Source organism: Mobula birostris, chromosome 10 (genome assembly GCF_030028105.1).
Source record: "Mobula birostris isolate sMobBir1 chromosome 10, sMobBir1.hap1, whole genome shotgun sequence".
Taxonomy (NCBI): Eukaryota; Metazoa; Chordata; class Chondrichthyes; order Myliobatiformes; family Myliobatidae; genus Mobula; species Mobula birostris.
The window spans coordinates 105708584-105721130 of NC_092379.1; the positions used below are offsets into that span (position 1 = coordinate 105708584).

Genomic DNA, 12547 nt, shown 5'->3' on the forward strand with positions numbered 1-12547 from the left:
TTAAAGGGAATGAGGGAAATAAAACAGTGAATTTAAAATAAGTACTGGATTTAGAGACTTGTTTGTTTAGTCAAACCAAGTCGCTTTTTATTGTCATTTCGACCATAAACTGCTGGTACAGTACACAGTAAAAGTGAAACAACGTTCCTCCAGGGTCATGGTGCTATATGAAACAACACAAAACTACACTAGACTGCAGACCTACACAGGACTACGTAAAGTGCATAGAACAGTGCAGGGCAGTACAATTATTAATAAACAAGACAATAGGCACAGTAGAGGACAAATTACAATATAATAATAAATGATGTAGATGTCAGTCTAGACTCTGGGTATTAAGGAGTGTGATGGCTTGAGGGAAGAAACTGTTGAGCAGTCTGGTCGTGAGAGCCTGAGTGGTTCGGTATCTTTTGCCAGATGGCAGGAGGGAGAAGAGTTTGTATAAGGGGTGTGTGGGGTCCTTCACAATGCTGTTGGCTTTGCGGGTTCAGCGTGTGGTGTAAATATCTGTAATGGTGGGAAGAGCGACCCCAATGATCTTCTCAGCTGACCTCGCTATCCGCTGCAGGGTCTTGCGATCCGAGATGGTGCAATTCCTGAACCAGGCAGTGATGCAGTTGCTCAGGACGCTCTCGATACATCCTCTGTAGAATGTAGTGAGGATGGGGGGTGGTGGTGGGAGATGGACTTTTCTCAGCCTTTGCAGAAAGTCGAGACTCTGCTGGGCTTTCTTGGCTATGGAGCTGGTGTTGAGGGACCAGGTGAGATTCTCCGCCAGGTGAACACCAAGACATTTGGTGCTCTTAACGAACTCAATGGAGGAGCAGTCATTGTTCAGCAGAGAGTGGTTGCTCCATGCTTTCCTGAAGTTAACAACCATCTCTTTTGTTTTGTTCACATTCAGAGACAGGTTGTTGGCTCTGCACCAGTCTGTTAGCCACAGCACTTCCTCTCTGTATGCTGACTCATCATTCTTGCTGATGAGACCCACCACAGTCGTGTCATCAGCGAACTTGATGTTGTGGTTCGAGCTGTGTGTTGCAGCACAGTCGTGGGTCAGCAGAGTGGACTGAGCACACAGTCCTGGGGGGGCCCCCATGCTCAGTGTGGTGGTGTTGGAGATGCTGCTCCTGATCCGGGCTGACTGAGGTCTCCCAGTCAGGAAGTCTAGGATCCAGTTGCAGAGGGAGTTGTTCAGGCCCAGCAGTTTCAGCTTTTCAATCAGGTGCTGAGGAATGATTGTGCTGAACTGAAGTCTATGAACAGCATGGGAACGTACGTGTCTTTTTTGTCCAGGTGGGTGAGGGCAAGGTGGAGGGTGGTGGTGACGGCGTCGTCTGTTGAGCGGTTGGAACGATACGCAAACTGCAGGGGGTCCAGTGAGGGGGTGAGGGAAACACTGGAGGGAAGAAACTATGTGCTTAAAGGGAGCACCGGGAAAAGGACTCTGTGAGTTTAATGAAAGCATAGGAAGCGGGGCCCTGGTATAGTTAAAGGTAGAAAAGGGGAAAAAAGCCCCAGTGAGCCAGATGCTATGTTTTTGGAATTTCCAGCAGTCCAGTACCGAATTACCTGTGCTTTACTGTAGGATATATTGTATCTCTTTATATATAGTCTCCCTTTTCCTGTTCAGCATTTCATCTATTTGTCTGCCTATCTATCAGCAATTCAATTGAATTAGGTAGATTATACCTCTATGCCAGAGGAAGCAGTAGAGGCAAGGTTAATTATATTTAGAAGACATTTAGTCAAGTAAATGGAGAGAGGATATAGGCCAAAAGCAGGCAAATAGCTTCGCTAGATGAGTTGGGCTGAAGGAGCAATCCCACCCCACAATTGGAATTGCCATTAAGTATAGGAGTAAAATGTATAAATCCTGTGCCGTTTTAGGCATATATTCTCTCCTTAAAATTAATTCTTGAATTTGTTTTATAATTTTCAGCAGCAGCAGCAGCAGCAGCAGCAGCAGCAGCAGCAGCAACAACAACAACAGCAGCAGCAGCAACAGCAACAACAGCAGCAGCAACAGCAACAACAACAGCAACAACCACAGGTGCAACAACAGGTCCAACAGCAACAGCAGGCTCAAACCCAACCACAGTCTCTGGGAATGCAAGCCATCCCACCTCAGCAGACTATGGTAAGTTGATCATTTTGTCTTACCTGATTTTATGTTGGAACAGAAATTAATGTAAGCCCTGAAACACTGTACATGAGCTAGCTGCTGATCACACTTAGTATTGACTTCCTCCTGAAAAGCATACCAATCTAAACTGGACAGATCACATCTATAGACATCGTCTCATGTGATGCAATGTGGTTAGTTGCGCAGATCAAGGAAAATGGCATAATAGCCAAAGAAAACTTTTATCAGTTGGCTAAGAATTGTCTCCAGGGATTCCAAACTTGCCAGGAACTTCGAAGTTTTTTTAAATTTATTTATTCATTTACAGGATGTGGGTGCCACCAGCTGAGCCAAAATATATTGCCCATCCCTAGCTGCCCTTGAGAAGGCAGTGATGAGCTGCCTTTTTGAACCGCAACAGTCCTGAGGTGCAAGTACACCCACAGTGCTGTTAGGGAGAGAATTCCATGATTTTGACCCAGTGACAATGAAGGAATGGCAATATGTTTCCAAGTCAGGATGGTGAGTGACTTGGAGGGGGATATCCAAGTTTTGGTGTTCCCAGGTATCTGCTGTTCTCTTGTCCTTCTGGATGGTAATGGTCATGGGTCTGGAAGGTGCTGCGTTCGGAACTCCGGTGTGCTGTTGCAGTGCATCTTGTAGATAGTACCACTGCTGCAACTGTTCGTCGATGGTGGAGGGATTAGATGCTTATGGAAGAGGTACCAATCAAGTGGGTTGCTTTGTACTGGATGATTATCTCACTGTCTCAAACATTTAAACTACTGAATATTTAAAAACAGAAGGTTGGTAATTTAAGCAACACACATCAAAGTTGCTGGTGAACGCAGCAGGCCAGGCAGCATCTGTAGGAAGAGGTGCAGTCGACGTTTCAGGCCGAGACCCTTTGTCAGGACTAACTGAAGGACTCTTACTCACTCTTCCTTCAGTTAGTCCTGACGAAGGGTCTCGGCCTGAAACGTCGACTGCACCTCTTCCTAGAGATGCTGCCTGGCCTGCTGCGTTCACCAGCAACTTTGATGTGTGTTGCTTGAATTTCCAGCATCCTCAGAATTCCTGTAGGTTGGTAATTTAAACAGCTTAAAATATTAGAAAACATCAGTTTGTTGTTTGTGCTGTTAAATAGCAAGCCAGGTGCATTTCAAACCTTTCAAACCTTTCAAACCATTTCTTTGGAGTGAAATTGTCCACTTCAGTAGATACTTTGTGCTTACCAATTACCTGTTATCAGCATGTAGAAATGGTTTGGGATATATTTACTTTTATGAGATTCATCTTGGGTAAATGTATAAATTGGTACTCTAATTTCAGATATCTCAATGGTAATGATATAAAAAATTAAAAGGGAAACTTCAGTACAGCATATCAAGGCATATCAATGAAAACACAGACCACCTGTGAACTGTGGATATAGATGCAAAACATTTTGGAATTGATAGTTTAAAGTTACTGTTCCTGGAGTATCGTGAACGGACAATGCACATCCTCCCCATCTTCATGCAAGCAGCCTTCTGAGAGAGCAAAATAAACCCAAAAGTAAAACAAGATTCAAGCAGAAATGAATGACACTTCACCAAATAATTGGAACCTCTGAGAACACTATGGCAATCTGCAAAGTAAATGTTAAACCAGTTTGTTTTACCTCATTCAGTGTTTGGCTTGGCCAAGAAATACCACAATGGACTTTTGAAAGCAGTGCCAACAGATGTCAGGCATGTGAGGCTGTTGGGAAGGTTGACTGAGCTATGGAATTGATGTAATAAATAGCAGAATCCTGAAACGGAAGGGCATATGGTTGATATACAACAAGGATGAGATCAGAAGAATTGATTGGTATCCAACTCATCTTGTGTATTGGGTAGTCATGGAACAGTTGTCAAAGAATATATTTTTCTAAGCCAGTTTCAAGGAGAACATTTTCCTTTGAGAGGTTGCATTTGGTAAAGATGAAATTGTTGCCCTTCAATTGAGGCTGTCGACTTAAAGAGAAAAAACATTTTAGCATACAACTACACCTAAAAAGACAACAAAGTAGACAATTATCACCACACTGGTAGACCAGATTTCCATAAAGAGATTGCCAGAAGAACTGACAGGAAAGTGATCCCCAAATTTTGACACACTAAATTCCTTTTTTTCCCTATGGCACTTTTTTCAGTAAGATGAGATGGAATTACATGGAACAGTACAGCACAAGAACAGGCTTTTCAGCTCACAATGTTGTGCTGAACCAAATAAATTAGTAAACAAATAGCCAACTAAACTAATCCCTCATGCCTGCACTATGTCCCTATCCTTTAATTTTCCTCACATTCATGTGTCTATCTAAACATCTTTTAAAAGCCTCTAATGTATCTGGCCACCTCAGGCAGTGCATTCCAGGCACTTATGTGGGAAAAAATACATGTCTTTCACATCTCGTTTGAACTGTCCCTCTCACAACTTAAATGCATGCCTTCTGGTATTAGATATTTCAACCCCGGGTAAGAGATGTCGTCTGTCTGCTCGATCTGTGCTTCTCATAACTATATAAACCTCAGTCAGATCACCTCTTAGCTCCGCTGTTCCAGAGAAGACAACCCATGTTTGTCCAACCTTCATAAGAGTACATGTCCTCTTATGAAGTAGCATCCTGGTTAATCTCTTCTGAGACCTCTCCAAAGGCTCAACATCCTTCTCATAATGGGGTGACCCATAATGTATGCAAACTCCGGATGCAGCCTAACTAGAGTTTTGTAAAGCTGCAACATAAAGCCCTGAGATTTGAATTCAGTACCTTGACTAATAAAGACAAGCATGCCATATGCCTCCTTAACCACCCTATCACCCTGTGTAGTCACTTTCTGGAAGCTGTGAACTTGGACCCCAAGATCCTTCTGCTCATGAAGATTGTTATGAGTCATGCCCTTCACACTATATTGCCTCTCTAAACCTGACCTACCAAGCTGCAGCATTTCTCATTTGGCCTGGTTAGACTCCATTTGCCGTTTCTCCACCCATATCTGCAACTGATCTATATCCCATTGTATTCTTTGCCAGTCATCTACACTTTCCTCAACACCATTCTTTGTATCATCTGTAAACTTACTAACCCATCCACTTACACTTTTAACAAGGTCATTTATAGCCATGACCAACATCAGTACAGATCCCTGCGGAACACCACTAATTGCAATCCTCCAGCTAGAATAACCCCCTTCAGCCACTACTCTCTGTCTTCCGAGGGCAAGCCAGTTCTGAATCCAAATGGCTAATTCATTATGGATCCCATGCATCTTGATCTTCTGGAGGAGCCTCCCCTAAGGTACTTTGTCAGGCACCTTACTAAAATCCATATAGACAAAATCCACAGTTCTACCTTCATCAACCATCATCATGTTGTCAAAAGAATTCAATCAAGTTAATAAGACATGACTTGCCAAGCACAAAACGATGTTCCCTAATTAGGCCATGGTTTCCCAAATGCTCATAAATCTTAGCCCTATTTTTTCTTCTAGATAATGATGATTATGTTTGGGTTTGCCAGTTAGTGTTTGGGATAGAAATTCTAGTATTAAGCCCTAACCATCTTCAGTTGAAATGTCCTTTCTGAGCCCCTGTCATTACAGTGAAGGTTAAAAGCTAATTATTTATATAAGTAGCAGCATTATAGATATTTGTTTAAATCTTGTGTTTGCACGAATTTAGCCAACTGTATCAGCAGTACCTATCTGAGAGACTGCTGTTGTTCTTCAACCAAAACAGCACAATAATTAAAAATAAGTATGACTTTGCTCCTCTTTCTGTAGGTGCTGCCTCACCTGAATATTTCTGCATTTTCCATTTCTTACTTCAGATTTCCAGCACCTTCATTGTTTTGATATTCAATAAAATATCTATCAGAATTCCAAATTCTTGTGCCTATACTTTCACCATTGCTACAAAATATCAAGGTGCCAACTGGCCTATATAAAAATTATTACTTTACTGAATTGCATGTGTTTCCAAGATAGAAGCTGAATTGATCGTGAGACAAAGACTCATCTTTGAAATAATCATCAAAGGCTAAATTTCCTTTCTCTAAAAAGAAGGCACAGTGAATGAGCATAAGACATAGGAGCATATAGGCCATTTGGCCCATCAGAGCCGTCTGCCATTTGTTAATGGCTGATTTATATTCCCTCTCCTGCCTTTTCCCTGTAACCTTTGACACCTTTACTAATTAAGAACTTATCAATCATTGCTTTAAATGCACTCAATGACTTGACTTCCTCAGACATCGGTGGGAATGAATTCCACAGAATCAAAACCCTCTAGCCAAAGAAAGTCCTCGTCATCCCTGTTCAATGTTCAAAGTTCAAAGTAAAGTTTATTATCAGAGTACATACTTGTCACCACTTACAGCCCTAAGATTCTTTTTCTGTGGGCATACTTAGCAAATCTATAGAAGAGTAACTGTAAACAGGATCAATGGACAACTGTGCAAATGCAAATATAAATAAATAGCAATAAATAACAGGCATGAAATAACAAGATAAAGATCCCTAAAGTGAGACCATTGGTTGTGGGAACACCAGAAGTAGAATGAGTGTAGTTATCCCCTTTTTGTTCAAGAGCCTACTGGTGGAAGGGTAATAACTGTTCTTCAGCCTGGTGGTGCAAATTCTGAGGCACTTGTACCTTCTACCTGATGTAGCAGTGAGAAAAGGGTCATGAAGATCTTTAATAATGGATGTTGCTTTTCTGTGGCAACATTTCCTGTAGATGTGCTCAATGGTTGGGAGGTTTTTACATGTGATGGACTGGGCCGAATCCACTACCGTTTGTAGGATTTTCTGCTCAAAGGCATTGGTGTTCCCATACCAGGCCATAATGCAGTCAGTCAGCACACTTTCCACCGCACATCTATAGAATTTGCCAAGGTTTTTGATGTTCTAAAGGGATGTACTCTGAGGCTATGTCCTTTGGTCCTAGAATATCCTACTATTGGTAACATCCTCTCCACATCCATTCCAAGTCTTTCTATATTCAATAGATTTCATTGATACCTCCCATCCTTCTAATTTCCAGTGAGCACAGGCCCAGAGCTATCAAATGCTCCTTATGCATTAACCCTTTCATTCCTGGGATCATTTTTGGAAACCTCCTCTGGATTCTCTGAAATAACAGCACATCCTTTCTTAGCCATAAACACAAGAGATTCTGCAGATGCTGGAAACAAAATGCTGGAGGAACTCAGCAGGTCAGACAGCATCTATGAAGAGAAATAGACAGTTGTCATTTCAGGCTGGACCCTTTTTCAGTCCAAGTAAACAACATTCACTGACTCCCCTTCGTCTATCCTGCCTGTTATTTCCTTAAATAATTCCAACAGATTTGTCAGGCAAGACTTCTTAAAGATTTTGGCCTATTTTATCATGTATTTCCAAGTACCTGGAAGCCTCATTCTTAATAATGGACTCTTAACATTTTGCCCACTACTGAAGTCATGGTAACTGCTCTATAATTTCCTTTCTTTTGCCTACCAATCTTCTTAAAGAATGTGGTGAAATTTGCAATTTTCCAGTCCCTGGAGCCATTCCAGAATCTAGTGATTCTTGAAAGATCACCACTAATGCCTCCGCAATCTTTTCAGTTACCTTTTTTCAGAACCCAGTGGTATGGCCCATCTGGTCTAGGTGAATAAATGATTTACCTTGAGATCTTTCAGCTTTCCAGTCACCTTCTCAGTAAAACGGCCTCACTCACTTCTGCCTCCTGACACACTCAAATTTCTGGCATACAGCTGGGGTCAGTTCGTCTGCCGTTTTTTGTTCTCTATTACTACCTCACCAACATAATTTTACAATGGTCCATTGTTTACCTATGCCTCTCTTTTATTCTTTATATAGCTGAAAAAACTTATCCTCTGGTTATTGGCTGACTTGCCTCATCTTTTCGTAAGCTGTTCTAAAAAAAACATCTTATAGGCATTCAACAAGTTCCTCGTATTGGGATCCAACACCAATCTGATTTTACAAATCTACATGGATTTTGAAATCCCCCATGATCACCGTAAAGTTGCTGCTCTTACTTACCGTTTCTATCTCTCAATGTAATTTGTAGCACCCTGGGTTCGGAGGCCTCTATTCCTATCAGGGTCCTTTTACTTGTGCAGTTTCTCAATTCTACCTGCAAGGATTCTATATCTTCTGATCCTCATGTCACTTATTTCAAAAGGTTTCATATTATTTCATTTCTTTTTACTAGCAAAAGGGTTACACCATGGCGTAACGCTAAGTGTAACACTGTTACAATGCCAGCAACACATGTTCAGTTCCACCTTTGTTTTTAAGGAACTTGAATGTTTTCTGTATGACTGTGCGGGTTTCCTCCGGTGCAGGTATTAATTATATTTAATCTTCAGTTCCAGCGACAAGGAATGCAACAAACGCAGCAGCAACAGCAGACAGCAGCTCTGGTTAGACAATTACAACAGCAACTATCAAGTAAGGTTGATGTATATATGTTTGATACCAGTGCTTGTAATAGTAAAGAATAAAGTGTCATGTGTTCTATTAGCTAATCTGTGGGCCAGAGAGTTTTACTGATCATGAGTAGCTAGGTTTTATTCCAATCATGTCCAAGAAGCATGCAAGAAATGCAAAGTGAATGGTCTCCACAACCTGAAATTAACAGCGAATGCATGATGATTAATCTCTGCTAACTTGTAATGCATTCTCATAAACCAAAAGTGAGAAGTTGGTAAGATCCTAGTGCAAGCTCAATTGTGAGTTCAGAGAAACAAAAAACCTGCTGGAGGAACCCAGTGGGTTGAGTAGCACCTATCCACAATTGTCGACGTTTCAGGTTGGAACCCTGCATCAGTCTTGAAAGGGTCATTGTAAAATGAAAAGAGGGAATACTGAGACAAGAGCCAAAAGTGACTGGTTGCATCAAATAGTGGAGGGGAGGGGTGGAATTTTCTTTTCAACCAACAAAGAGGAGAGTGGCAGGTAGATAGCAGACAAAGTAGGAAAAGAGTGGGGAGAATTGAGAGCCAGTTGGACCAAACTGGAGGATGAGTGATAAGCGAGAGTGAAGGTTGGAGATGGTTGCTGGAAGGTGATAAGCTAGAATCTGAAAGGTAAAGGAAGTGATTATTTATTTCTAAATAAAATAAAACAATGGGAACCATTTTAAGGGAGGGGTGAATAGCAGTTGCAATCAGAACCAGGTGGTGAGCAGGGGAACCTTTGTCTAGAGGATGGTTGGAACCAGGTGCGGAAGGGGACTGAAGATGGGTGATGGGGATGTGGGGGCTGTGTGAGAAAGGGTAGAGGATAGAAGGGAGGAGGAAACCCATTTTGCTGGGGGATTACACACTAATATGTGCCTTTCTACTACCAGGGTGAAGTCCAACTATAAATTAGAGGAGCAAATCCGTATACCCTCCTTTACCTCCAGTGAGTTATTCCTTCAATCCTACTGTAGGGTTTTGAACTGAAAAGTCAGCAATTTCTTTTTTCCACTCAATTCCTCCAGCAGATTGTTTACTCCAGGTTCCAGCATGTGCAGCTTCTTGTCTCCTGCCTTAATTTAGAGAACCTTCATTATTGAGAGATATTAAGGTCTTGGTAAAGAAAAAGAAATATTTCTTGCTGCTCTTGAAAAACCTCACATTTTGTAATCCATCTCAATGGTTCCCTCAACCCCAGAGTCAATGCGGTAACTCGTTTTTGTATGCACTGTAGGTTCCCCAGAAGTATTTTGAATTTGCATTTCACATTTCCAACATCCTCAGTATTTTGGTGGTCTATTGAATGTTAGATTTTTTCAAGGTTTTCTGGGTTGGATGGAAATTAAATTAAATTAACTGACTAGATGAACTGAAAAGTTGTACAAAAGCATCTTTGGGCAACGTTTATTTCCTTCCATTGACCAGTGTGACATCAGTGTCTATGAATGTATTGACGATGTTTGAGATTTACTCACTCATGTTATTTTCATTTAACAGATTCACAGCCACAGAAGAATGCAAACCCATACTTTTAATGTTGGAGTCATCTAAAAGATTCAGAGACCAGCTTATTAGTTGACTTTCTGAAGAAGAACGTTGTCTCCAAAGGCAAATTGCTGCTGTAACTGAAGCTGCAGAATTTAACATGTTTTTAATTGTCCAATGAAACCAGACTCTTAATTGACTGTTTCCCTTTACTTTCAGGTTGCTCCTAGTGCCTGTATATTCTTGGTTAGGGAAATAATAATCCACCCATTAAAGGGTAAAGAGAGATGCTGGTATAATTTTTCCAGTCTTCCTCTCCTCATTCCACTCCTATCTTTGGCACTGAGGACACCAGCTCTTGGCTATTATGTGCTGAACCACAGTATTTCAACTGATGGATATTTTAAACTTTGCTCCTGAAGAATACTTAGGACAGTTATAAAGCACAGTTAGTACATTTGCAGCTATGCTAGGTGCCAGTGATGGAGATCATTTTGAGGCATGTTGTTAATGGAAATATGATTCTGCCAGCAGCTGAACCAGCTCTGTACTAATATATATTATTTGTATATACACATAGCACTATATGAACACTTATTTTCATTAATTTTTCATATTGATGCTTTTAAAGCTAAAGAATCTAAGGAACACAGTAAAATTTTTTCTCTTTATGCCTAAAGTCATTGAAGTATGATTTCACAGGGCCTGCAGCACTTTGGTAGCTCACCTTGTAGATGTTCTTTATACATAAACTTGCACACTGAACTGCATAAGGTTTTTTTAGCCAAATCTGATCGATTCAAATAAGTGCACTTTCCAGAATGGGTCACTATGTGATGATGGAACCAGAAACCGGACTATGTGGCCTTGGCATTTCAACAAAAGGTTTAGTTTTCCAAGGTGCAAAGTATTTTTAATTTGCTTTTGCCACTTGAAGGTTACAAAAAGGTTTTCAGAAGGACTTCACTCTTCATTTCGAATACATTTGAATTGAAAGGTGATCATTTGGAATTATAAAGGTTTAGTGTTATCTCTGTGCTGGGGAGATATTGATACTTATAAAGGACTCTGTAATGATTTGACTTTTTCTACACTTTTTCTTTGTTTTTTTTGGGAGGGGGGTGGAAATCCAGCATCTCTCAGTCTGTTGATTTTGCAAGAGCTATTATAGAAATATCAAACATGGAAGTTTCACTGTATCTTCCACACCTAGCAGTTTGTGTGAATTCAAAGTGTCCGATGAAAGGAATGCCTTTTTAGTAAAGCCACCTATTAGTTTATGAATTACTGCAATCATTCCTATATTTTAGAAATGGTATTACAGCTACAGTTGTTGGTCCATGCCATTCACTAGCGCAATTTGATTGATTTAGAGGAAAAAAGATGTAATTAAATAAGTGGAGTATTTTTATGTATAGAGCTATCCACACTTGTTTGCGGTCAAACTGAGAAATTTCCAATATTACCGAAACAACTGTGCAAATTCTTATTCATTATCCCAAAGTGATTCTAATTTAATTCAGCAGAAACAGAATGCATTTTCTCAACCCAATAATTACCTTTATGTATAAGAATAGTTGAAGATTATTATTGTTGCTCACTCAATGCAAATGTTCCTCATCTTTGCATGAGTTTCAGTTGATTTCAAATGTAATTTGTACTTAAGAAATAGTTTTAGAAAGCTGCAAGTAAAAAAGGCACAAAGTGCTGAGCACATTGGTGCCGATGCAACACTCGGTGTGTTGACAGTAATCTGAAGTTGAAGTATCATGGGAATGAACTACTGAAATTTAGTATATCCATAAGGACAGGCAAAGAAGGAACTTTTCCTGCATACCTGTTGCAAAAAAATTTTGGGATGATAATTGATGTACAATACCATCCCCTGCCACACAAGCGCATTAGATAGAGTCGGGTAGGAAAGAATAGACACACTGTACAGAAAGAAGTACTTTCTATCTTGGTTTGTAAAACTGTATCCACGTATTAAAAATTATGTAAATTTTTGGTAATTTTGTGTTTTCTCAGAAAATTCTGATGTAAAGAAAAAATTCAAGATGGTATATGTATAAAACAAATTGTACATGTGCTCTTTTTATATATAAAAAGCACAGACATTAGTCAACATGATGGAGATAACCAAATGAATCAGAATAGAGCCTGAGTTCTTTTTAAGACTTTTATTGTGTCATGGTTTTTGTAAACTGCAAGAGATACAGACATATTCCACACTCTGGATAACATCATTTTGCTTGGCATGATCAACATTTCTGCTTTCTTTTCAAGCCACAAACCTTTGAAGGTATTTAATTTTGCTATAGTTAAACTGTGTATTCACCAGTAAACAATGCTCCCACAGTGAGGCAGAAATAATTCTGATTGCATCATAGTCAAAGTTAAATACTCAGAAATGGGCAATTTATTAATGATAGCTCCTA

General features: G+C 40.2%; 1 protein-coding gene across 3 annotated transcripts in view; it reads left to right on the forward strand.

Moving 5' to 3' along the window:
* med12 (mediator complex subunit 12) overlaps positions 1-12289 on the forward strand; it is a 174840-nt gene extending 162551 nt beyond the window's left edge. For 2 of the 3 annotated variants that reach the window (XM_072270758.1, XM_072270759.1), the window contains exons 42-44: positions 1943-2140; positions 8532-8613; positions 10122-12289. In XM_072270758.1, coding sequence (XP_072126859.1) covers positions 1943-2140; positions 8532-8613; positions 10122-10159 — 318 coding nt within the window. In that variant the 3' untranslated portion in view covers positions 10160-12289. The remainder of the gene's footprint in view (positions 1-1942; positions 2141-8531; positions 8614-10121) is intronic. The other variant, XM_072270757.1, reaches the window with a different exon arrangement.
* Positions 12290-12547: the final 258 nt, after the last annotated feature.